At 37.6% G+C, this 26276-nt stretch overlaps 1 protein-coding gene across 2 annotated transcripts in view; it reads left to right on the top strand.

Annotated features, from left to right (window-relative positions):
- Window positions 1-25891, top strand: part of ARMC1 (armadillo repeat containing 1) — a 52677-nt gene extending 26786 nt beyond the window's left edge. The window contains exons 5-8 of one of the 2 annotated variants that reach the window (XR_006592254.1): window positions 12301-12417; window positions 12501-12575; window positions 13544-14891; window positions 25617-25891. Coding sequence is in view for 1 of the 2 variants with exons in the window: in XM_004001415.6 (XP_004001464.2) it covers window positions 12301-12417; window positions 12501-12575; window positions 13544-13735 (384 nt within the window). In the remaining variant the exon portion in view is untranslated. Of the gene's footprint in view, window positions 1-12300; window positions 12418-12500; window positions 12576-13543; window positions 15717-25616 lie in introns of those variants that run through there. The other variant, XM_004001415.6, reaches the window with a different exon arrangement.
- The last annotated feature ends 385 nt before the right edge of the window (window positions 25892-26276 follow it).

Raw genomic sequence — 26276 nt, 5'->3', positions numbered from 1 at the left:
ACTCCCAGACCGCGAGGTCATGACCTGAGCCGAAGTCGGACGCTCAACTGACTGAGCCACCCAGACATCCCACCAGCGATCTTTTTATTTTTATTTATTTATATATTTTTTCAGCAGTCTCGAAGAATAAATTCCAGAGGGGCATTTTGTTCTAAAGGTGTCAGTTAATCAGAGGATGTAACAAGAAGAAATAGACACATCCACAGGTAGAGCTGGAGATTTCAACACCACTCTCAATTAATAGAACAAGTATACAGAAAATCAGTTAAGGATATAGATGACTCAAATAGTACTAACAACCACCTTAACTTCATCGGCATTTATGGAACACCCTCCAGCCACAAGGTAGTATCCATTCTTTTCACATACACATGGAACTTTTACCAAGGTAGACCTTGTGGGTCATAAAACAAGTCTTAATAAATTTAAAAGAACTATGCAAAGTATGTTCTCTGAGCACAGTGAAAAGCAAATTAGAAATCAATAACAGATATTTGGAAAATCCCCCAAATATTTTGGAAACTAAATAATTTATTTCTAAAATAATCCCTGAGTCATGGGGGCGCCTGGGTGGTTCAGTCGGTTAAGCGTCCGCCTCTTGATTTCAGCTCAGGTCATGATCTCACGGTTCCGTGAGTTCAAGTCCCACATCGGGCTCTGCACTGACAGCTTGGAGCCTGGAGCCTGCTTCGGATTCTGGGTCTCCCCCTCTCTCCGCCCCTGCCCTGCTCATGCTCACTCGCTCGCGCTTTCTCTCTCTCTCTCTCTCTCAAAAATAAACATTAAACAAATTAAAAAAAAAATCCCTAAGTCAATGAGGAAATCAGAAGAGAAATGATAAACATTTTGAATTGAATAAAAAGGAAAATGTAGTATCAAAATTTGTGGGAAGCCACCAAAGCGGTGTTTAGAGGGTAATTCATTAGCACCAAATGTCTAATTATTTATATATGAGATAAGGTCTCAGTGACTTAAGTTTCTACCTTAAGAAACTAGATAAAAAAAAGAAAAATCAAATTAAATCTAACTTAAGCAGAAGAGAAGAAACAAATCAGTGAAATGAAAAATGGAGAAAAACTAATGAAATCAAAAGCTGATTCTTTGACATGATCAATAAAATTGATAAATTTGTAGCCAAACTGATCAGGAATAAAAGAAGTCACAAATTATTGATACCAGAAATAAGAGAGAGAAAATATCACTATAGATCCTGTAGACATTAAAAAGACAATAAATGGGAGCGCCTGGGTGGCTCAGTCAATTAAGCATCCTACTCTTGATTTTGGTTCAGGCCATGATCTCTGGGTTTGAGAGTTCAAGCCCCCTATTGGACTCTGTGCTGCCGGTGTGGAACTGCTTGGGATTCTCTCTCTCTTTCTCACTCTTTACCCCTCCCCTGCTTGCTGTCTCTCTCTCTCAAAATAAATAAAGAGACATCTAAAAAAATCTAAAAAGAGGCGCACCTGGCTGGCTCAGTTGGTTAAGTGTCTGACTTCAGCTCAGGTCATGATCTAATGGGTCCTGAGTTTGAGCCCCACATTGGGCTCTGTGATGACAGCTCAGAGCCTGGAGCCTGCTTCCGATTCTGTGTCTCCTCTCTCTGCCCTTCTCCTGCTCACACACTCTCTCAAAACTAAATAAACATTAAAATAAAAAAATAAAAAATTTAAAAAGAAAATAAATGAATATTTTAAATAACTTTATGCCAATAAATTTGATAATGTAGATGAAACAGGAAAATGTTTTTAAAAACACAGGTTGCCAAGATTTGTTTAGGAAGAAATGGATAACATGAATAGCTCAATATGTATTAAAGAAATTGAATTTGTAATTAAAAACCTTTCCATAAAGAAAACTTTTGTCCTAGATAGCTTCACTGGTGAATATATTCAATGTATTCTAATATAGACTATTTTAATAATAGAATACTGCAATACTCCTACAGGGTAGTTTCTTCTGAACTCATTGTACTTTGTCTGCTTTTAATATTAGCTACTTCTGCTTGCTTCTGATTAGTGTGTCTTCTATTTGTGTCTGTATTTCAAGTAGATTTCTTACAGGCACCATATAGTAGGGCTTTGCCTTTTTATCCATTCTGAAAATTTCTGCCTTTTAACTGGAGTGTTGGGGTTATCTTTAATATGATTGTTTGTATGGTTGTGTTTAAAACAACCATCTTGCTAATTCCTTTCTTTCTTTCTTTTCTTTTTTTTTTTAAGTTTACTTAAGTACTCTCTGCATCCAGCGTGGGGTTTGAACTCACGACCCTGAGATCATTTGGACACTACTGTGACTGAACTAGCTAGGCACCGTGCCCTTGCAAATTACTATTTGTCCAATCAGTTCTTTGTTCCCTTTTCCTGCCTTTTGGACTACTGGATGTTTTTTATGATTTCATTTTATTTACTTTGTTGGCTTATTAGGTACAGTTCTTCCTTTCTTTTTGTTGGTTGATGTAGGGTTTATTTTATGTATCTTTTTTTTTTTTAATGTTTTTATTTATTTTGGAGAGAGAGAGCACCAGCAGAGCACGAGAGAGGGAGAGGGAGACACAGAATCTGAAGCAGGTTGCAGGCTCTGAGCTGTCAGTACAGAGCCCGTCATAGGGCTCGAACATAGGGATCGAACAAGTTTGATCAGGTCAGGCTAGATCATGACCTGAGCGGAAGTCGGATGCCTACCTGACTGAGCCACCCAGGCACTGCCCCTATTTTATATATCTTTAACTTACTATAGTGTAGCTTCAATTAATATATCACTTCATGCATAGTATAGGACACTTAAAACATTATACTTCCATTTCTCCTTTCTCTGCCTCTATGCGGTTGTTAACATGTTTTTGCTTCCACATATGTCATAAACCCCAAATACATTATTACTTTAAATAGTCTTTATTTTTTTTATTGTGGTAAAATACACATAGCATGAAATTTACTGTCTTTTTAAAAAATTTTTTTAAATTTTTTTGATGTTTATTTTTGAGAGAAAGAGAGAGAGCCAGAGAGAGCACATGAGTGGGATAGGGGCAGAGAGTGAGGGAGACACAGAACTTGGAGCAGGCTCCAGGCTCTGAGCTGTCAGCACAGAACCCGAGGCAGGGCTTGAACCCATGAACTGTGAGATCATGACCTCAGCCAAAGTCAGACGCTCCACCAACTGAGTCACCCAGGTGCCCCCAAATTTACAGTTTTAACCATTGTTAGGTATATAGTTCGGTGGTATGAAATACATTCATAATGTTGTGTAACCATCACCTCTATACTTCTTATGAATGTACAACTTTTTTGTTTTGTAAAACTGAAACTCTGTACTCATTAAACAGTCACTCCGCTTTCTTCCTTTCCCCCAGCCCCTGGCAACCACTGTTTTACTTTCTGTCTCTATGATTTTGAAAAGTCAGTTTCTTTTAAGACATTTAAAAATAAAAAGTATTTTCTGTCTATTTACATTTTTGCCGTTTCCAGGGCTCTTTATTCCTTTGTGTAAATTCTGTTTTTTTCATCTGATACTATTTTCCTTCTGTCTCAAGGACTTCTTTTTTTTTTCTTTTTTAAATTTTTTTACTGTTTATTTTTGAGAGAGAGAGAGACAGAGTGCGAGCAGGGGAGGAGCGCAGAGAGAGGGAGACACAGAATCTGAAGCAGGCTCCATGCTCTGAGCTGTCAGCACAGAGCCCGACATGGGGCTCAAATCCATGAACCGTGATATCATGACCTGAGCTGAAGTTGGACACCCAACCTACTGAGCCACCCAGGCGCCCCTGTCTCAAGGACTTCTGTTAACGTTTCTTATAGCAGTACAAGTCTGCTGAGGTTGAATTCTTTCAGGTTTTTTTTTTTTAATTGAAATAGAATTCACATACTATAAATTTGCCATTTTAAAGTGTTCAGTGCTTTTAGTATATTTATAGGGTTGTGCAGCCATCACCATTGTCTAATTCCTGAACATTTCATCACCCCAAAAGGAAGCCTCGTACCCATTAGCAGTCACTAATGGGTTGCCCGTGACAGCCACTAATTTACTTTCTGTCTGTGGATTTGCCTCTTCTGGACATTACACATAAATGGAATCATAGGATATGTTACCTTTCATGTCTAGCTTTCACTTTGCATAATGTTTTCATAGTTCATCCCTATTGTAGTGTGTATCAGTACATCATTACTCCTTATAATATTCCATTGTATGGATTTACTACATTTGTTTATTCATTTATCAGTTGATGGACATTTGGGTTGTTTCCACTTTTTGGCTATTATGTATAATTCTGTGAAGATTTGTGTATAAGTTTTTGTGTGGATGTATATTCTCAGTTCTTTCCGGTATGTTACGAGGGGTAGAGCTGCTGGGTGATACCGTAACTTTGTTTAGCTTTTTGAGCAACTGCTAGAGTGTTTTCTACAGTGACTGCATCATTTTATATTCCATCAGCAGCAGATGTGGGGTCTGGTTTCTCCACAGCATTGTCAACATACATTTCTGTTGTTGTTTGTGTGTTTGTTTGTTTTTATAATTTAACTTTATTTTTTACTTTTTAAAATTTACATCCAAATTAGATAGTATATAGTGAAGCAATGATTTCAGGAGTAGATTCCTCAATGCCCCTTACCCATTTAGCCCATCCCCCCCCCCACAACCCCTCCAGCAACCCTGTTTGTTCTCCATATTTATGAGTCTCTTTTGTTTTGTCCCCCTCCCTGTTTTTATATTATTTTTGTTTCCCTTCCCTTATGTTCATCTGTTTTGTCTCGTAAAGTTCTCATATGAGTGAAGTCATGTGATTTTTGTCTTTCTCTGACTAATTTCACTTGGCATAATACCCTCCACTTCCATCCACATAGTTGCAAATGACAAGATTTCATTCTTTTTGATTGCTGAGTAATACTCCTTTGTGTGTGTGTGTGTGTGTGTGTGTGTGTGCGCGCGCGTGCGCGTGTATATATATATATATATATATATATATATATATATATATACACACATATATATACCACTTCTTCTTTATCCATTCATCCATTGATGGACATTTGGGCTCTTTCCATACTTTGGCTATTGTTGATAGTGCTGCTATAAACATGGGGGTGCACGTGTCCCTTCGAAACAGCACACCTGTATCCCTTGGATAAATGCCTAGTAGTGCAATTGCTGGGTCATAGGGTAGTTCTATTTTTAGTTTTTTGAGGAACCTCCATACTGTTTTCCAGAGGGGCTGCACCAGCTTGCATTCCCACCAACAGTGCAAAAGAGATCCTCTTTCTCCGCATCCTCGCCAACATCTGTTGTGGCCTGAGTTGTTAATGTTAGCCATTCTGACAGGTGTGAGGTGGTATCTCATTGTGGTTTTGATTTGTATTTCCCTGATGATGAGTGATGTTGAGCATTTTTTCATGTGTCGGTTGGCCCTCTGGATGTCTTCTTTGGAGAAGTGTCTATTCATGTCTTTTGCCCATTTCTTCACTGGATTATTGGTTTTTTGGGTGTTGACTTTGATAAGTTCTTTGTAGATTTTGGATACTAACCCTTTATCTGATATGTCGTTTGCAAATATCTTCTCCCATTCTGTTGGTTGCCTTTTAGTTTTGCTGATGGTTTCCTTCGCTGTGCAGAAGCTTTTTATTTTGATGAGGTCCCAGTAGTTCATTTTTGCTTTGGTTTCCTTTGCCTCCAGAGATGTGTTGAGTAAGAAGTTGCTGTGGCCAAGATCAGAGAGGTTTTTGCCTGCTTTCTCCTCGAGGATTTTGATGGCTTCCTGTCTTACATTGAGGTCTTTCATCCATTTTGAGTTTATTTTTGTGTATAGTGTAAGAAAGTGGTCCAGGTTCATATTTCTGCATGTCGCTGTCCACTTTTCCCAGCACCACTTGCTGAAGAGACTGTCTTTATTCCATTGGATATTCTTTGCTGCTTTGTCAAAGATTAGTTGCCCATACGTTTGTGGGTCCATTTCTGGGTTCTCTATTCCATTGATCTGGGTATCTGTTCTTGTGCCATCTGTTGTTTAGTACTGGTGTGAAATGGTATCATATTGTGGTTTTAATTTGCATTTCCCTAGTGACTAACGGTGTTGAGTATCTTTTCATCTGCTTTTGGCCATTTTTCAGTGGTTGATACAGGATTTATTGTATATATCTTTATCACAGATATCTCTTTTGGAGAAAATCCTATTCATTGTCTATTTAAAACAATTTTTTTTTATTTATTTTAAGACAACAAATGAGCAGGGCAGGGTCAGAGAAAGAGGGAGAGAGAGAATTCCAATTGAGTGTAGGGCTGTGAGCACAGAGCCCGATGTAGGGCTCAAACTCAAGAGCTGTGAGATCATGATCTGAGCCGAAAACAAGAGTCGGACACTTAACCGAGTGAACCACCCAGGCACCCACAGCCACCTGGGTCCCCCTTCATTGTCTGCTTTTAGATTGCTTATTATTTGTCTTTTCATTGTTGAGTTGAGTTCTGTTAATACCATGTATTACATTGATGATTTTCATACTTCGAATCAACCTTTCATTCCTACGATAAATCACAATTCATCATGGTGTATAATCTTTTTAATATGCTGCTGGATTCAGTTTGCTGGGATTCTGTTGAAGCATTTTGCATATGTATTCATACAGGATATTTTATAGTTTTATTTATAGTTTTCTTTCATGTGATGTATTTTTCTGATATTGGTATCCGGGTAATACTGGCTTCATAAAATGAGTTGGGGTGGGGCACCTGGGTGGCTCGGTTGGTTAAGCCTCTGACTCTTGGTTTTGGCTCAGGTCATGATCTCATGGTTCTTGAGATTGAGACCCAAGTCAGGCTCTGTGCTGAGCCTGCTTGGGATTCTTTCTCTCTCTCTTTCTGTGCTCCTCCCCTGCTTGTGTGCTCTTTCTCTCTCAGAATAAATTAACATTAAAAAAAAAATACTTAATAAATAAAATGGATTGGGAAGTGTTTTGATGACTTTGTTGAAAGATTGCTATCGATTCTTCATTAAACATTGATAGTTTTAACCAGTGAAACCATTTGGTCCTGAGCTTTTCTTTGTAGGATATTTCCTGATAATTGATTTAATCTCTTTAATTACTGTATGTCTATTCAAACTCCCGTTATTTTCTTGAGTCACTTTTGGTAATTTTATTTTTCTAGGAATTTTCCCATTTCATTGAGGTTATCTACTGTGTTGGCATACAGTTGTTCTTAGTATTTGCTTATAATCCTTTTGTTTCAGATTGGTCATAATGGCCTGTCTTATTCCTGATTTTAGTAATTTGAGTTTTCTTTCTCTTTTTCATGGTCAGTCTAGCTAAAAGGTTTGTCAGTTTTGTTGATTTTTTTCAGAGAACCAATTTTTAGCTTCATCAGTTGTTCTTCTATAGTTCCCCCTTTTCTCTATTTTTCTTTTCCCTGCTCTAATCTTTATTGTTTCTTTCCATCTGCTTGCTTTGGGCTTTCTTAGAATGGAAATATAGGTTACTGATTTGAAATTTTCTTCTATTTAATGTAGTTACTACAGCTAGAAATTTTTGTTCATTCTTTTCTCTATATCCCATAAGATTTGATATATTCTCATTTTATTCATCTCCAAGTATTTTTTGTGTGTGATTTCTTTTTTTGATACATTGGTAATTTAGGAGTTTGTTGTTTAATTTCCATGTATTTCTGAACTTTCCAAATTTCCTTGTTACAAATTTCTAATTTCATTTCATGTGATTTGACAATATTGTGTGATTTCAATCATTTTCTATTTACTGAGGCTTGTTTCATGGTCTGTCTTGGGGAATGTTCCATATGCACCTGAGAATGTATATACTGTTGTTGGGAGTATTCTAAGTGTTTATTACTATTAGTTGGTTTATACTGTTGATTAAATCTTCTTTTCCATGCTCATCTGTCCAGCAATGCTGTTCAGTTTTTTTAAGATTTATTTATTTGAGAGAGAGCTAGAGGAAGAAGTGGCAGAGAGAGAGGGAGAGACAGAATACCAAGCAGGCTCTGTTGTCAGCACAGAACCTGATACAGGGCTCGATCCCACGAAATGTGAAATCATGACCTGAACCAAAATGAAGACAAGAGTCAGTTGCTTAACCGACTGAGCCACCCAGGTGCTCCAGCTATTCTTTCATTTTTGAAAGTCAGATCTTGAAGTGTAACTCCTTCAATTTTGTATGTCTGTGAGAGTCCTTATTTTATTTTTTTGAAAGATATTTTCAGTGCATGTGAAATTCTAGGTGACAGGATTTCTTTTCTTTCTTAATTTCTTTAACCATACTTCAAGGCATTGGTCCACTGTCTTCTTCCTTGCATTGTTTCTGTTTAGGATTCTATTATTTGTGTTCTTCTTAATAGATCTTATTTTTCCCACTCTTCCTGCTTCTAAGAGTTTCTCTTTTATCACTGTTTTTGAGCCGTTTATAATGTGCCTTGGTATAATTTTATTCATGTTCATTCAGCTTCTTGGATCTCTGGGTTTATCATATGCAGCAAATTTGGACAGGTTTCTCCATTATTTCTTCAAATATTTTTTCCGTCCCCTTTTCCCCTGGGTCTTTCAAGGATTCCTGTTATACATATTCAGCCGTGTAAAGTCTCACAGCTCACTGATACTCTGCTCATTTTGTTTTCAATTCCTTTTTCTCCCCCTCTGTTTCATTTTGGATAGTTCCTGTTGCTATGTTTGTTGAAGTTTTCTTTTGTAGGCATTTATTTCCTGTTAATCTCATTCAGTGTATTTTTTTTTAACATAGACATTATTGTATTTCATTTCCAGAAGTTTGATTTGGGTCTTTTTTATATTTCCGTAGCATGGATCTACTGGAACATAAAAAAAGAGGGGTGGAATAACCATAATGTCTTTATGTACTAATTTAATCATCTCTGCCTTTTGAGTATGTTTCTATAGATTGATTTTTGTAATTACAGATTGACTTTTATAATTACTGGTTGCATTTTTTTTTTTTTTGCTTCTTTGCATTCTTGGTAATTTTTGATTAGATGCCAGGCATTGCAAATTTTACTTTGTTGGGTACAGCACGTATTTATTTGTATGTACATCCTTTAAAAATATTCTTGAGATTTAAAAAAAAATTTTATTTTAACATTTATTTATTTTTGAGACAGAGAGAGAGCATGAACAGGGGAGGGTCAGAGAAAGAGGGAGACACAGAATCTGAAACAGGCTCCAGGCTCTGAGCTGTCAGCACAGAGCCCGACACGGGGCTCGAACCCACGGACCGCGAGATCATGACCTGAGCCAAAGTCGGACGCTTAACCGACTGAGCCACCCAGGCACCTCTCTTGAGATTTGTTTTAGATCACAGTTACTTACTAACAGATCTTTTTGAGGCTTGCTTTTAAGCTTTGTTAGGCAGAACCATAGCACCCTTTATCCTAGGGATAATTTTGCTACACTACTGAGGCAATACTCTTCTGGGTTCTTTGTTCATACCCCATGTTTATAAAAGTTTTTATACTCTGATGGGGGCATAAAGTATTTTCAGCATGGTTTGAGCTTGCAGAATTGTTCCTTCTATTCCTTTCCAGTCTGGTTATTCATCCAGCCTCAGGTTCTTTGTTCACATGCATGTACAGATCATCATTCAGCTGAAAACCTGAGGGGATCTCATTGCAGATCTCTAGTACATGCTTTGTCTCTGTGGACCCTCTCTGCACAGCTCTGCCCTCTCCTGTGCTTTGTCCTGCGAATTATAGTTGCCTTGACCTCCCTGAATTTTCAACTGTGTCCTTAATTGAAGGAGACTGCAGGTTCCCCTTGAGTTCTCCTTTCCTAAGTTATAGCCTGGAAACTTTCTAGGCAATATGTTGATGACCTTGTGGAGCTCACTTTATTTTCCTTCTTTCAGGGATGTTTGTTTTCCACTGTTTGGAAATCGTTTTATTCATTTTATTTTGTCTCTTTGTAGTTGTTTAAGCCTGAAGGCTAATTCCAGTCCCAGTTTCTCCATCTTGACTGGATTTAGAAGTCTCCCTGAAGTTATTTTGAGCAGTGATAAGTCATATAACTTTACATATTTAGTGGTAGCAACTGGTAAATTACCACTTACCTCTTTAGCTATGCCTGGTAGGTTACATTAGATTATCCACAGCTTTTTCTGGTTGTGCTGTTGCAGCATTTAGGTCTCAGGATTTAGGATTCAGTAAATAAGGGTGAGGGGGCGGGGAGTTTTCCATATGCATATATCATCCATGACATTGCCAATAGTTCACAACTATCTTACTGCAACTGGGGCCACAAGATCCTGAAAAGTTTCTAGAAAGCAAGCTCAGTAAATGTAAATTGATTAAATGTAAGATACTAAGATACATAAAATACCACCAATGCCATCTATTTAATTTTATTACTTTTTAAAAGATTCATTTCTTTGTTTTTGAGAGAGAGAACACAAGTTGGGGAGGGGCAGAGAGAGGGAGACACAGAATCTGAAGCAGGCTCCGAGCTGTCTGTGCAGAGCCAGACGTGGGGCTTGAACTCAGGACCTGTGAGATCAGGACCTGGGCTGAAGTCAGACACTTAACTGACTGAGCCACCCAGGTGCCCCACCATCTGTTTAACTTTAATGAATAAGGATAATATAGTTGCTTTTGAAAGCTAGCTGAAACCAACTAATAAAACTCAGCACAGCACACACAAAAATATAGGCTGATATATTGTATGGAAGTGATTGCTGAAATCTAAAATACAATATTAGCAAGTTGACTTTAGCACCCTCCTATAATGCTAGGAGGGAGATAAGCAATGATAAGAGTTCTTTTGAAGGATTGTGGGAATGAGTTTGAAGACTCATAATATTCAATGGAAGAAAAGAGTGAATCAAATAATTTGAAGATAGTGTTTCTCAGCGTGATCCAGAGACTTTGGGCCAATTGCAGATTCTTGTCAACGAAGAAGTACTGAATCAGACAGAACCTGGTCTCAATACAGACACAGGAAAATATAGAGATGGTGATAATATGTGAGCGAGAGGTGGAAGGAAGGATATGGTGAAACTAGTTACTTTTTAATCCATTTTTGCTTTGGATCTTGTGTTTGAGATGACCACTTGATATCCAAGTGGATATATCTGATAACAAATGAAAATAAAGTCATACTGGAGATGTATGTCCCTTTTCTCCATGGTAATGATGACTAAAGTGATGAGAATAGTCTACTGAGGGATGAAGTAGAAAGAAAATCACTTAGTTTAAGGCACTGGACCTTGGAGGTAAGATGAGACAGAGATGGAATAATCAGTGTCTAAGTAGTGTGTTATTAGTGTATTATTAATAGTGTATTAAAGAGACATTGAAGGATATGTTATATTGTGTTATCAGAGGAAAATGAGAACTAAAAAGAGGGTATTAATAACCCTTGAGAATGCAGTGGTAACCACTGAGAATGCCATAAATAAAGGGTACAGTGATGTTTATAAATACCAAGTGCTTTAAGAAATAGTGACTCGGGGCACCTGGGTGGCTCATTTGGTTAGGCATCCGACTTCGGCTCAGGTCATGATCTCGCGGTTTTTGAATTTGAGCCCCGTGTTGGGCTCTGTGCTGACAGCTCAGAGCCTGGAGCTTGCTTCAGATTCTGTGTCTCCCTCTCTCTCTGCCCCTACCTTCCTCATGCTCTGTCTCTCTGTCTCTCAATAGTAAATAAACATTAAAAAAAATTTAAAAAGAAATAGTGACTCAAATACTGAATACTAATTGTGACATCACAATTTAACCTTAGAGATTTTTAAGAGCAGGGTTCAGCAGATGTTTTTGTTAAAGGGTCAGATCGTAAATATTTTAGATTTGGAAGGGCATATAGTCTATTCTAACTACTAACTCTGCTATAGTATGAAACTAGCCTCAGTCATTATGTAAACAAATGTGTGTAGCTGTGTTCCAGTAAAACTTTATTTATAAAAACAGTTGGCAGACTATAATTTGCTTACCTTTGAGCTAGAGGAACCTCTGCTTTTCAGCATTTTTTTCTGTATTATTCTTCATTCCATTTTCATTGAGATATAAATCAACACTGACTAACTTATTTCTGATAAAAAGGATTAAAACTAAGTATTAGTAATGAAGCTTGAAAAGATCCAGAAGAAATTACTGTTCTGTTGATCTTATAAAATTTAGTAAGCTTGACTAAATAGCACCCCCAGTATGCCCTCATATATGAGATGGTAGAACTGAAATAGGGACATTTGCTCCCTCCCCCAACCCCACCCCACCCCCCCACCGTCCATATAATGACTAATTCAGTGTGGTTTGAGTTGATTTGTTTAACATTTTGTCAATTGTAATAATAATTTGCTTTTACCTTTTCAGTCTCGGAGAAATCTCTGTGAAGAGGCTTTGTTAAAAATTAAAGGTGTTATTAGCTTTACTTTTCAAATGGCTGTTCAAAGATGTGTGGTGCGGATCCGTTCAGATTTGAAAGCAGAGGTTAGTATTTTAAATGGCTGAATATGCTTGAGGTTATAGGTAAACAAATCAGTGTTCAAATTTCCCTTTTTATCCTGGCCTAGGCTTTGGCATCAGCAATAGCATCAACCAAGGTTATGAAGGCTCAGCAAGTTGTGAAAAGTGAAAGTGGAGAAGAGGTAAATGCTTTTTAATTTAGTTTTCTTTATACCTGACTCTTGATTATTCTTTATGGCTGTCAGATTGCTAGTATTTTCAGGCTGTTAGTTGCCAAATATATAGGAGTGTGGTTGGGTCAGATTATCTTGTTTCTTGGCTAACAGCTCTTTTCTAGAGAGATCTATTGTAGATTTCAGGGTCTGTTCTTAAATTTTGTGGATTTCAGAGTCTATTCTTTTTCTCAGTGGAGATGTCTTTCTAATTTTACATGGAAATAAAGGGTATATAGGTTCCTTGTGTTGGTTTTATTTTATGTATGTTATGTTATTTTAGAGAGAGTGAGAAGGGTAGAGGGGCAGAGAGAATCTTAAGTAGTTTCCATGCTTAGCGCATAGCCTGATACAGGGCTTGATCCCAAGACCCTGGGATTATGACCTGAGCTGAAATCAAGAGTCAGATGCTCAACCGACTGAGCCACCCAGGCACCTCTGTGTTGATTTTTAAATACTTCTTTCTAACCTTAGTTACTTTTTGTCAATCCAAATAATAAAGCTCTATTCCCACAATTGGGTAGGTAAATACAGTGAAAACCTTTGCCTCTTACTACTTTCGCCACCAGCTTTGTGATAGGGAAAACAAATCTACATCCCCTTAACTTATTTGTGTTCCTATAGAAAGGTTCAGTGGCCCTTCGGGGCCCACAGTAGCCAGGTACTTGCTTTTGTTTTCTTTAAATGCAGAGAGGTTGCACATTTATTTCTGGAGCCTCAGGAGAAAAGCATCTTACTTTTCATGTGTCTTTCTGCCTAATGCAGTGCTCAACAGTTGGGCCTACCTTCATATAAGAGGAAAATTTTTAAATGACTATTGTCACTGAGAATAAATACAGTGATTAGAGTGAGGTGTATAGTTGGCCTTTAATTTAGGACATGTACCTTTGTCGATTGGGTTGATTTTGTAATAACTCTTAACGTGTTGTCTATATCAGATGCTGGTCCCATTCCAAGATACGCCTGTGGAAGTAGAACAGAACACAGAGCTGCCCGACTACCTGCCTGAGGATGAGAGTCCCACAAAAGAACAGGATAAAGCAGTGTCCCGGGTCGGCTCACACCCAGAGGGTGGAGCTAGCTGGCTGAGCACAGCGGCAAACTTTTTATCCAGATCGTTCTACTGGTGACTTCAGTTTGGGTCTCAAGGACTGTGTGAACTAACAAGGGGCCAGTTTTCCATTGTTGTGGTGAACTGTCAAGTGCAATTTGCAATAAGTTATCATGAAAAGTTTTTAGATTACATGATTGCGTATGCTGCATTTTACATTTTATTGGACGTTTTGCCCTGCTCAGTGGTAAAAAGGACAGAGGCTACAGGTGGAGTTCCTTTGTTTATGAAGGTATTTTGGTTTTGTTTTCCTTTAATTGCCTCACTTTTTAAAAAACATGGGTCCACTGTTAAACCAAACATATATATGTGCAGCTTTACATTTTATTTTACATGGAGCACGTGATTAGGAAAACTTGTTTTCTCCTCAAGCCTCAGGACCTATCTGAAGAGAAGTTTTTGTTTGTTTTGGCTCAAGTTGTGCATGAATTACTGAACATTTTTCTCTGCTTTTCTTCATGAAAGATACTTGCTTGGGTACTCTTCACTGAAAGTTGAAAACATTTCTCATTATCCCCCTCTTGTGCCTTTTTTATTTTGCCAACCATGTTTATAGAAAGAACATTACTATAAAGACATTTTGTGAATTACAGTATATTCATATGAGCGTAGGAGTTCTCTAAAAATACAAGCTGACAAAAACTTTGCAATCTTATTTGTTGTAATTTTAATAAGACTAACACAAAATCAGTCAAGAAGAAGGAAACCTGTATATTAGCAAAGTACTATTGGAGACTATGTGAATGTGACCAGATGTGGTTCCAGTTGACTATTCTTTAGTTTGGTTTATATCAGCTCTTAAGATTTCCGTCCAACGTAATATTGGGAGCAACTATAAATGGTCTCTAGGCCTGACTTTGTGATTATATACCATCCTTGCTAGAAAAAAAATAGTAAAGAACTGACAAACTTGAAAAAGAAAACAAAAGTTGAATGCCTATATAATGCCATAGTGCCACTTGGTAGATAGAGTCTAACCTTGAAACGTGAATTGCTTGGCAGATGCCTCTTCAGTAGGTATTTCCTTGTATTGCCTTGTGTGAATTTATTATGAACATCCAGTCGTACTGAATGAAAAAAAGACTCAAATTATTGCTTATGAAGAAATAAAGCCAGCATTGGTCCACTTAATCTTGTTTCTCATATCCAGCCAGAAAAAAAGAACTTCAGTGAAGGTAAGAGAAATAAATATAAATATATATACATATATATTTTTTGGTAGATAAGAGCTAATTACATATATGTAATGCTTTATTAAATTCCTGAAATATTTGGCACATAAAATTTTCCTTTTGGAAATCCAGCTAAATCCAGATAAATTTTAGTGCTAATATGATTAAGAAGAAACTAATATGGAGAAATTGAAATTCTTTTTCATCAACATGTAGAGCTGCTATTTTACTACTTGGGGAGAATGTGAAGTGAAAGTTGGACCCTGGAGGGTTTCCTTGCATTTTCATTGCTTCTCTTTTAGAGAAAATTAAAAGCATCCAGTGTCACTGTAAAAAAAAAATTCTTGTAAAATACTTCACCAACAAGAATCTTGAGTTCACGACCTTCTGGAGGGAGGGGTATTGAGGGTATTGGAATGATATTTTTCATGTATCTGGGCTCTGATTCAGATGACATACACAACTGCAAATAGAAGCTTTCAGGGCATGGATTGCTTTAAATGCATAATACAGCTTGCTGCCAGAACCAGATGTGTTGAAAAATGAAAACAAAACCACCTCCTTTCTATAGCCATTAAAACAAAGTTTACTGTTCTAACAAGTTTGTATTTTATTTTGCATTGCCACACATCTGCCTATTTAAAAAACTACATCTCTTGGTAGCAATGGTTCAGTACAAGTAGGTATTAACAGCTTGATGTCTGTGTGTTCTAAGTGTTCTTTTATTGCAGGTCTTATAGAGCAGTTAAGGCAACTGTAACGGCATTTTTTTGAAATATATTGTAAAATAATAAAAGGTAACACAATTAAAATTGAATGGATATTGCATTTTTGTGATGGAAACATTATTGTTACTCTCGAGCCTGTTTGTATTCACACTGCCTGGCACCTTCTCCTAGCTCCCTGCAGGTGCGTTACCCAACTAATTCCCATGCATCTTCGTTCAGCTCCTTCCCAGCCCCACACCTGCCTCTCCCTGGGTTTGGATCAGCCGCTCCTGTACATGCATTCATTGTAGCATTTATCATATTAGCTTGAAATTATATTTACCAGTCTTTCTCCCCAGCTTAACTCTTTGAGAACTGAGAAAGTCTGTAGCTGTACGTGGCTAGTAGTAAGTGCTCAAATATTTTTTTTAGGAGGATGAACAAGATTTTTTTTTTTGAATCTGTAAAAATAAATGAAAGATAGTGATTAACTTGTTGGTCAGATAGGAAAAATGTCAGGTTGTTTCTTTTTTTCTTTTTTTTTTTTCCTGGCATGTTTGTTTCTGATTTATTGGTTATTATTAGCAAGTTTCGTCATTTGTTTTGTCATTTGTTTTTCATTTTTCAAAAAAGTAGGAGAGAAGCATAATACTTGCTCTTGAATGAAGTTAAGATTAATTTATAATATCCTGATTCTTATAGAATTTTCATAGAATATTTATTTATTTATTTATTTATTTATTTATTTATTTATTGTTTTGATTTCCTGTTTTATAACTTACTGACTGTAATTTTAGGTAATAATTTATCTGTGGGTTTTTTTTTCATTGATGGAATGGAGATAATTCTACTTTATGGGGTCATTATTTGAATGCAGTGAGATCATCATGTGTAATGAAACTAAAATCTTAAAATTGTAAGATGGAATTATTGTTTCTAGAAGTTTGACACGATTCTATTCTTGTCCTGAATTCCAAGTGAGACCCTATGCCTTGCTAAACACACTCTGGCTCCTCATCTTTCTCTGTCCAATCAGAGGGTAATGTTTGAGAGTTAGTTCACTGCTACGTGATTTTTTTCTGAATGTCCCTTGAAGAATTCATCTGTTGTCAGGATTTCAGTTACCTTTGTGTCGATAATTTCTGAGTCTCCATTGTATCATCTTTGATAGCTCCCCTTTCCTTTACTATCCCTATCAGATGTAAAGTCTGAATTTTTATTTCTCTTAGAACCAAGCTCATGGTAGGCATGGAGTAGACTTAAAAACTAATTCTGTGTCCGCCACCGTGCTAAGTGCTTTACAGATACTTCGTCCTCTAACCCTGAACAACTATGAGGTAGGTACTTTGGTGTGTTCATGTTACAGATAGGGAAAGTGAGGCAGAGAAATAGTAAGTAGCTCATTAGTCCCAGGTGACAGAGCTGGCAAATGGTGAAGCCAGGACTCCAACTGAGGCAGTCTGGCTCCCGAGTCTACACTGTCGCAGGGCAGCCTGCATCTTGGGTCCTGCTGCTGTGCCTCTCCCGTTCTACCACCATCATTCCCATCCAGACGCTTGTGCCTGAATCATGTCAAGTGACTTAACTCGGATGTCTTAGCAATCAGAAACTCTGGACACTAGGAAAGTTAGGTACATGAAAGAAATAAGTCTGGTTAGGCCACAACAAAGGAAAATACATGTAGAGCAGCTGGTCTGTCTAAAGAGGGAAACTATTTTTGTCATGTGGATTGTGGGCTTTTAATAATGCCGAGCTTCTGGACTTTGTGGCTGTTCCAGACCTCTAAAATACTACCTGTTCCACATAAAACATGTTTGGGCCAGAAATTGGCTACTTCTAGAATAGCCACATTCTAATCTATCAGATTAATCTTAACAGTATTTTTGTCATTTTCTGCTGTGATGTCAACAAAGGCCCATGGCTTAGTTTAGACTGCTTGGCTAGCACCAAAAATGCCATGAGAATTTAGCTACCAACCTAGTCTTTCATACATTCTATAGCATTATTACAGATTTTTCTATACGTAAGGCATAGTTGTTATTCTGTTAGAGAAAGTCTGCTTTAGTTAGTCTTGTCTATTTATTGTAACCTAAGTATTTTGTATTCATCCTACCCTCTAGATCTTTGCTCAGATTCTTTCTTATCTGGAATTTCCTCCTTTTTTTCTTTTCTTTCTTTTTTTTTTTTTTTTTTTTTACTAATATTGAGAGAGACAGAGATAGCACAAGCTGGGGAGGGGCAGAGAGAGAGCAAGAGAGAGAATCCCAAGCAGGCTCAGTCAGCACAGAGCCCTATGTGGGGCTCAAACTCATGAACTGTGAGATCATGACCTGAACGAAAGGAGTTGGATGCTTACCCAACTGAGCCACCCAGGCGCCCCATGGAATTTCTTCCTTTATACGATCCTCTCCTTTAAAATATTTTATTATGAAAAAGCTCAGTATGTATAAAGAAATGCATAAAGAAAACAAGTCCTCTGTCATCCTACAACACAAATAATATCAATAACTAAACATTTTGATTTATCTCATTTGTTTTCTTTTAATCCATTTCAGTTAGTAAGAAGTATACGCTTGAATTTTCATCTCTCTTTTTTTTTTTTTTTTTTTTTTTTGTGAGTAAGCTCTATGCCCAGCATAGGGCTTGAACCATGACCCTGAGATAAGGAGTTACATATTCTACCAACTGAGCCAACCAGGAACTACTACACTTTAAAGTTTTATTTTTTTAATTTTTAAATTTTTTGTTGTTTATTTATTTTGGGTGGGGTGGGCAAACTAAGGATCCCGAGCAGGCTCCAGGCTGACAATGGCGAGCCCGATGTGGGGCTTGAACTCATGAACTGTGAGATCATGACCCGAGCCGAAGTTGGTTGCTCAACTGACTGAGCCACCCAGGCGCCCCAACACTTTAAACTTTTTTTAATGTTTATTTATTTTTGAGAGACTGAGCATGAGCCATGGAGGGACAGAGAGAGAGGGAGGCACAGAATTGGAAGGCTCTGGGCTCTGAACTGTCAGCACAGAATCCAGGGTGGGGCTCGAACTCCCACTGTGAGATCATGATCTGAGCTGAAGTTGGACGCTCAACGTAGTGAGCAACTCAGATGCCCCAACACTTAAAATTTTTTAAGTGTTCAAAATAGGTATACAGTGAAAAGTGATTCTCTTTGAACCACTGTCACCTAGTTCTCACCAGGGATAGCCATTGTTACTAATTCTGTGTGCCCATCAAGGATATTCTATAAATTTGCCAACTTTTTCATTTTTTTCCCCATACATGTAATAAAATGCCATGCACCTTAGATTTTTCATTTGAAGTATTATCTTAGAAATTATTCTATATCCTTGCGTGAAGCAGCTTTCTGTTTTCCCAGCTTCACAGTATTAATGTTACACCATTTATTTAACCAGTGGTTTGATTGTAATCCTTTGCTATTACAGATAGTGCTGTATTTAGTGTATCTGTAGAGTGGATTACTAGATGTAGAATTGCTACATTAAAGCCTGTAGAGTGCCTTTAATTTTGATAGTTCCTACCTCCTTAGAGATTATTCTAGTATCTTCTCTCATCAGAATGATATGAGAATTCTGTTCTCTTCAGCCTCTCCAAGTGTATTATCCTACATTTAGCCCTTTGTGGTCTAAAAAAAGGGATATCTTCTGAATAAGAGCTTTTTTATATATATAAGAGCTGTTTGAGTATTTTTTCTGTGAACTGTCCTTTTTTCATTTTTGGCAGAGGAGAGGGGAGATTTGAGTTTTCTTACCTGATTTATAGAAGGCCATTAACATACTAAAGAGATTTGTCCATTTCTTTAATAAAAATATTTGCAGTTCACACATTGTAACAGTATTTCCCAACATTTCTTATACAAGTCCTGTGAACAGTTTTCACCCCACGATTCCTTCTTCCTCTTCTTAAAAAATGCTCATTTATTTTTATTTTGAGAGAGCGAGAATCCCAAGCAAGCTCTGCGCTGTCAGTGCAGAGCTGGATGCAGGGCTCAATCTCACAAACCATGCTATCATGACCTGAGCTGAAATCAAGAGTCAGATCCTTTGTCCAACTTCGGCTCAGGTCATGATCTTGTTTGTGGGTTTGAGCCCTTCATCAGGCTCTGTGTTAACAGCTCAGAGCCTGAAGCCTGCTTCAGATTCTTTGTCTCCCTCTCTCTCTGCCCCTCCCCTGCTTGCACTCTCTCAAAAATAACCATTAAAAAAAATTAAAAAATAAAAGATGCTTAACAGATTGAGCCACCCAGGTGCCCCTCCTTCTTCCTCTTAACTGCTATGTCACTTTTCATTTGGGATCTGTCTTTTATGGTCCATTACTTTCCCAAAGTATATTCCTACTGAGATCAAGATCCTTAAGGGGAGGGAGTCTGTGTCATGTTTTAGTATTTGCCACACTACACAGCATAATGCTGTGTGTGCCGAGCATTTGGGGAGTGTTTACGAATGAGTTGTGGTGGTGGAGCGATTACAGTAGTATTTCTATGTTGAAGGGATGGGTATTTGTTACTTTGGTTCAGATCTTGTTTGGATCTTAATTATTGCACATCTAGATTACTGCTACCTCCTTGTTAGTAACATTTAACATTACTTGAGCACTTACTGTGTTTCAGGCTCTGTCAGCACTGGGTCCTTGTGTTATCTTTGATCATCACAGTGGTCCAGTGAGCTAGGGTGTTTCATAGTCCTTTTACAAGAGAAAATAGATCGGTGGAGTCAGATACAATTGATGAGCATCAGGGTTGGGATTTTCCTTCTTAGTGATCAAATAGTTGCCTGAATAACTGTTAGATATTTTTATTTTCTACTCTTCTGGTTATAAATCTTTAGTGACTTATTGTGTCAAAACCAAATTATTCTTGTTTTCAAGATTCTCTGTAACCGGTCCTACCCTTCTGATGGACCCGACGCTTTTAGTTCAGTTTTACATTTTTAGTCTTCAGTCAGTGCATTGTGAATTTGTCCTCATCTGGATTGCATTCTCTTCTTAAATTTACCAGATTTCTAGTTTTCTAGAACCAGCTATTCCATGGAGCCCTCTTTGTCCACTTTGACCCTTGCCATTCTGTCTCCCAGTTCTTTAAATTCTTTCAGCATTTAGGATGTCTCCTGTACACTTGACCACTCATTGTGTCATTTGTCTCTTCATTCCCAAATGTGTTCATTTTGTATATTATGACAGCAGAGATCGCTTTCAAAACCCAGGCTTCCTCTTTTGCACTGCCCCTTACTTAAGCCCAAACTGAAGGCCAACCAAGTCTCCTCATTACTGCTGGCTTTGGGACCAGCCTGTTTGCTGAGGTTCTTTCCAGCCCTTTAATGGGCCCAGAAGCCCTTTTCTGTTTTAAGTTTTTGTTTTTGTTTTTTGAGAGAGAATGACTGGGGGAGAGGCAGAGCGAGAGAGGAGGACAGAGGATCCAAAACGGGCTTTGTATTGACACAGAGAGTCCAATATGGGGCTCGAACTCATGAACCGTGAGATCATGACCTGAGCATAAGTCAGGACGCTTAACTGACTGAGCCACCCAGGTGCCCCTCAAAAGCCCTTTTCTAACCTGTTCTCTGCTGATAAGGAGTTTCATGTTAAAATGTAAGTTGTGTAGGTACCCATTTTTTCCATGTTTAAATATTTCAGGTAGGAAGATCATTTATTAGGACACATAATACTCAGTGTGTAGTCTGTGCAAACAAATATTTTGAGTTATCCAGTAGGAGAAAATTGGACAATATAAAATATACTTTCAGAGGAAAAAGTGATTTTTGCGATTGGTAAGAAAAAAAGGGGAATTTTAGCTTAAGATAAGTGAATTAGAAGACTGATCGGTAAGAAAGTACCATCGAATGAATTAAAAATGATAGCATGAAATGAATGAAGATGGAAGAAGGGAGGAAATACATGGAAAATCAGCCATACCGACCTTACCAGTGAATAAAATAATAGGGTTAGAGCAAATGTAGATGAAAACCCTAAGGCATCCTGTGAAAGTGTTGAGCCAGAAATCAGGACTCAGTTTTAAGAGAGAAACTTCAAAGGAAAAAGGAATCATTACTTTTCAGTGCAGAACATCAGAGGAAAATTATAGTGTTTTAAGAAAATTTGTATGTAAAAACATAAATAAGTTTGTAAAACAAGCTATTTGCATAGGCACCTACACTTTTAGTTTTGATTTTATTTTTTTAATTTATCACGTTCCTCCAGGCAACAAAAATCTGTTTTTTGAAAATTAGATTCATGTGACCCGTAGCATTAAAGCAAGGTGTATCTAGTGGGAACAAAACCAAGTGTTTCTGGTCCCACTGAGATAGGAGAACTAGTTTAAGTTAAATTCAGTAGAAAACTAGCTTAAGCACAAAAAGCAATGTTTAAAGACACATGGGAAGATATTTATAGTGCTTGACACAGGGACTACTAGCCTTACTAACTTCTTGTGGAAGCAATATGTAGTAAAATTCTTAGAGATGACAGTCTATGGGAATCTTCTCACCCTGTGACTGGATAGTAAGTAACAAGTGTGAACTGGTGTAAAGTAATGAGTTAAAATGTATTCCAAATTAAGACCCTGATCACCAAGCTATTAGTAATAATCCAGGATAGGAAAGCAGATCAGTGTTTTTTCTTCAGTATATGATTTCCTAATATTGTAATAGCAAAATAGGCCAAGGAGCTGTTGTTAACCTCCACAGAAGTTACGTTAGACATCGGGGCGCCTGGGTGGCTCAGTCGGTTAAGCGTCCGACTTCAGCCAGGTCACGTCCGACTTCAGCCAGGTCACGATATCGCGGTCCGTGAGTTCGAGCCCCGCGTCGGGCTCTGGGCTGATGGCTCAGAGCCTGGAGCCTGTTTCCGATTCTGTGTCTCCCTCTCTCTCTGCCCCTCCCCCGTTCATGCTCTGTCTCTCTCTGTCCCAAAAATAAATAAATGTTGAAAAAAAAATTAAAAAAAAAAAGTTACGTTAGACATCTAACTTTTATATTCAAAAAGTTATGTTAGAAATAAAAAAATGAAGGTATGTTCCTTACTCTTCATGGTGTATTATTTCTGGTTGGTGAGGCTCAGGAGACAAAGTGAATGCCAGCAATCACCCACTCCTGCTGAAGGGAGCCACAGCTTGTAGCACTTGCGGGTGTTTTCCAGCTATGTCATTACAGTCCGTTACTAAGTATTTGAAAACCTATATTCTCCCAGTCACGGTGCTTGTTAGAAGGATTACAGACATAATCCTTCATGAGGCACACAGGCTAGTGGGAAGGAAGGGCATGGAACAGATAATGACAAATGTGATGTATCAGGAAGTAGTACAGAAGGTTTGGGAGACCTGATACTCGTGGGGAAGGGAGGTGGGGCAATCAGGGTAGGTTTCTTGGAGAAATTAAGGTTTAAGTCAGAACTTGAATGATGAGCAGGAGTTAGTTGGCCAAGTGGGGCAAGGAAAGCATTCCAGACAAAGGAAACAACTTTACGAGGCTGGTGTGTGGAGTCTAAGATGAGCCTGGAATGTTGGTGGGGGCAAGATTAAACAAGACTCTGTAGGCCTTTTGATTTAGTCCCTGAATATTATATTTCATATCCTGATGTAAGTAGTTTAGTTGCTATTAAGTATTTGTACATTCATAAATATAATAGCTACCATTTATGGCTTGCAGTTGCCAACTGCTTTTGTCTAGTATTCATTTGATCTTTACAATAATCTTATAAAGTCTGGGGGCGGGGGGGGGGGGGGAAGGACGTTACATTTGACGAAACTGAAGCTTGGGTTTGGTAATTTGCCAAAGTGAGCTTACTTCGGCTACAATGTGGAGAAGGGACCTGGGAGGAGAAAAGTGAATCTAAGAATACCAGATTACAAGGCTATTTCCATACTTGCAGTACAGGGGCAATGGTGGCTTGGAATTGGGTAAGTGGCAGTAGGCATGGAGAGAGGTGACCTGTTTGAGAGACTTTTTTAGGCAGTATCAAAGAACTTGGTGATTTCATTATGAGAGGGGATGCCCAGGACTGTTAGCAGCTGCTTTGAGGAGCTGTGCTGATGCATTCATGGGCAAGGATGTCAGGGATCCAGTCACGTGTGTTTAAGACAGGAGAGTCTAAAATGTTTAAATATTAGTGGGGTGGATTCAAGAGAGAGATGAGATATGGAAGAGAGAGCATTCAATGTAGAATAGGTTCAGAAGCAAGTAGAATCCAGAGTAGGGGTGGAAGGACTGGCCTTTGATAGATGAACCCCTCTGGGTCCTTCTGTACAGCTGAATGAAGCTTACTGGACTGACCCATTAAGACATTTCTTCTATTACTCTTCTTACGTTCCTCGTGGATTAAAAAGGCAGGGGGAATGATTTTCTCTTGTCTATTTAAAATTAAATCGGAATGAGAATGTGCTCAGTCTTATTAATCTAGTCACTTGTATTTTTTGTATTGTCGTGGATGAGTTTATTTCCATGACAGATGTTCAGACTCCAAGATCACCATCAGCTTTCTCTCATCCTTTCATTTGATTTTTGCTCTAGTTCAGTGGGTCTGAGCCCTGTCGGTACATTAGGATCACCTGCATGCTTGTAATAAATAGCATTGTTTGTGTCCCCACTCCAAACACTTGAACCAGAGTCTCTGGGGATAGGGCAAGGGCATGGGTGGGGATTTATTTGGGGAAGGGGAGTTGTTTGTTTGTTTAAACAACTTTGTAGTAATGCTAATATGCACTCAAGGCTGACAATCAGGACTTCATTCTTGTACTTTTAAGATGTGAAGAACTTGTGAGAGCTGTTACCTTAAGCTTTTGCTCAGTTTAGGAAAGCCCTCTTTCTCCAATTGGTTTCAGAAACTGCACACACTGAAATCGACAGTGAAAGCTTACATACAAAAATTTTAGTTGTTAGTTGAATATCTTTGCTATTTTACTAGTTACGTGGCTTTTTATGTTTTTTAGTGTGCTCATTTTCCCCTTGCACTTACGTCTCATGTGTTTCATGTTTTAATTGTCGGGGTACTCCGGCCTCCCTAAATAGCATCAAGCATCATGCCACCTATTTGATGGCAAATATTCTTTATAGATTTGGAGTTTCTTAACCTTGAAATTTTATTTATTTTAGCTCCAAATAGTATCACCTGTTCTGAAATATTTCAATAACACATATACCCCAAAATATTTGGATTTTCCAGATATCTACAATCTAGACCATGATCAAAGTAAAAAGATATTAAAAAGTCAAGAATATAGTTCAAAAATTTCTCAAGGCACTGATGGACAGAAAGCTTAAATTTAAACAAATGAATACTTACAATGGATATAAAAATTTTAGAGCTAGCAACTATTCAAAACATGAATGTTTTAGGATGAGGAAGCTTTTGATACTTGTAACAAGCTTGCATTGTATTTGGTATCTGTTATAAATTACAACTCCAATTATTATATAGACATGGGATTATGTTCGTCTATGGGTCTTGGTTAATGGGTATCACACATTTCCTATATATTTCTAAATTCTCCAAATTAAAAATATTAATCAAAAACTAGAAGCAAGAATGGCAGGTATTTTATGACTTTTTTTTTTAGCAAGTTATAGCTATTATTTTTCTTCCCCTGATTCAAAGAAATGCATAGGGTGTATTCATGTATAACACACCTATTAGTGCTTACTGTAGAAGAATGGTATTGACAACTTAATTTCGGTTGTCTACATTTTCAAAACAATGAAGACATATCACTGACCATAAAATAGAAACAGCAACCATTCAAAATAGTTGAACATTTATTGTATCATTTACTCTATAGAGGCAATCTCATTATTACAGTAAATATAGCCAGTTTATGTGCATATGTAGACACAGGGATCTATAATGTACATGGCAATTTGTAACAAATACACAAATGTAATGGATATTTTGGATTATTTTCGATACAAGCTTATATGAAACAGATTCTATGGCTGTGTGCTAAGGAGTGGTTTCGATTTGAAGACTTGAAAATTTTTTAATGAAATTTTGCCTCCCTTCCCTTTTTTTTTGGCAGATGAATTTTTGAAGAAAAAGTGTGAAAGCAGATTGATTCTGTACCCACTTTTTAGATTTCAGATTCACATGCGTCGTAATAAAGTTGCCTCCATGCGGTCTTAATTCAGTTAAGGCTTTCTGGTTTGGAGTTCATATACATAATTGTGCAAAGGCTCTGTAGTGTAATATCTTTGTGATATGTACAGGCATAACAAAAGTAAGTCTGAAATTGATACATAAATGTGCTCTATAAAATCAATAATATTAATAAATCTGAATTGCTTTAAAGAAAAATCTTGGATGATATGTGAAATTTATAACTAGAGATAACCTGATTTTCCATTGTATTTTATTCTTTCAGGTTAAAAAGAGGACCAAATCCTACATGGTGCTTAGGGGTAGGTAGCAGCCACGATAGGAAGAGAGGGGTACAATTCCTGAGTTTAGAGTTCTGACTCAGAACCCTTCTTTGGCTTAGATGAACACAAGTATCTACTAGAATAAACAGTGTTCATTATTCATAATATCATAGGGATGTATTATTCAAGAATCAAATGCAGCTCAATAATAAAGAAGTCAGCAAGTCAAAAGTAAGCTAAAGCTTGCATTGAACCTATCTAGTCTCCTCAAGACCTTTTCCAAAGAACTGGCTCTTTGCCAGATTTGTCCACGTCTACTA

The sequence above is a fragment of the Felis catus genome, chromosome F2 (genome assembly GCF_018350175.1).
Source record: "Felis catus isolate Fca126 chromosome F2, F.catus_Fca126_mat1.0, whole genome shotgun sequence".
Lineage (NCBI taxonomy): Eukaryota > Metazoa > Chordata > Mammalia > Carnivora > Felidae > Felis > Felis catus.
The sequence above is the reverse complement of the archived record's forward strand: the minus strand, read 5'-3'. Positions and strand labels throughout refer to the sequence as shown.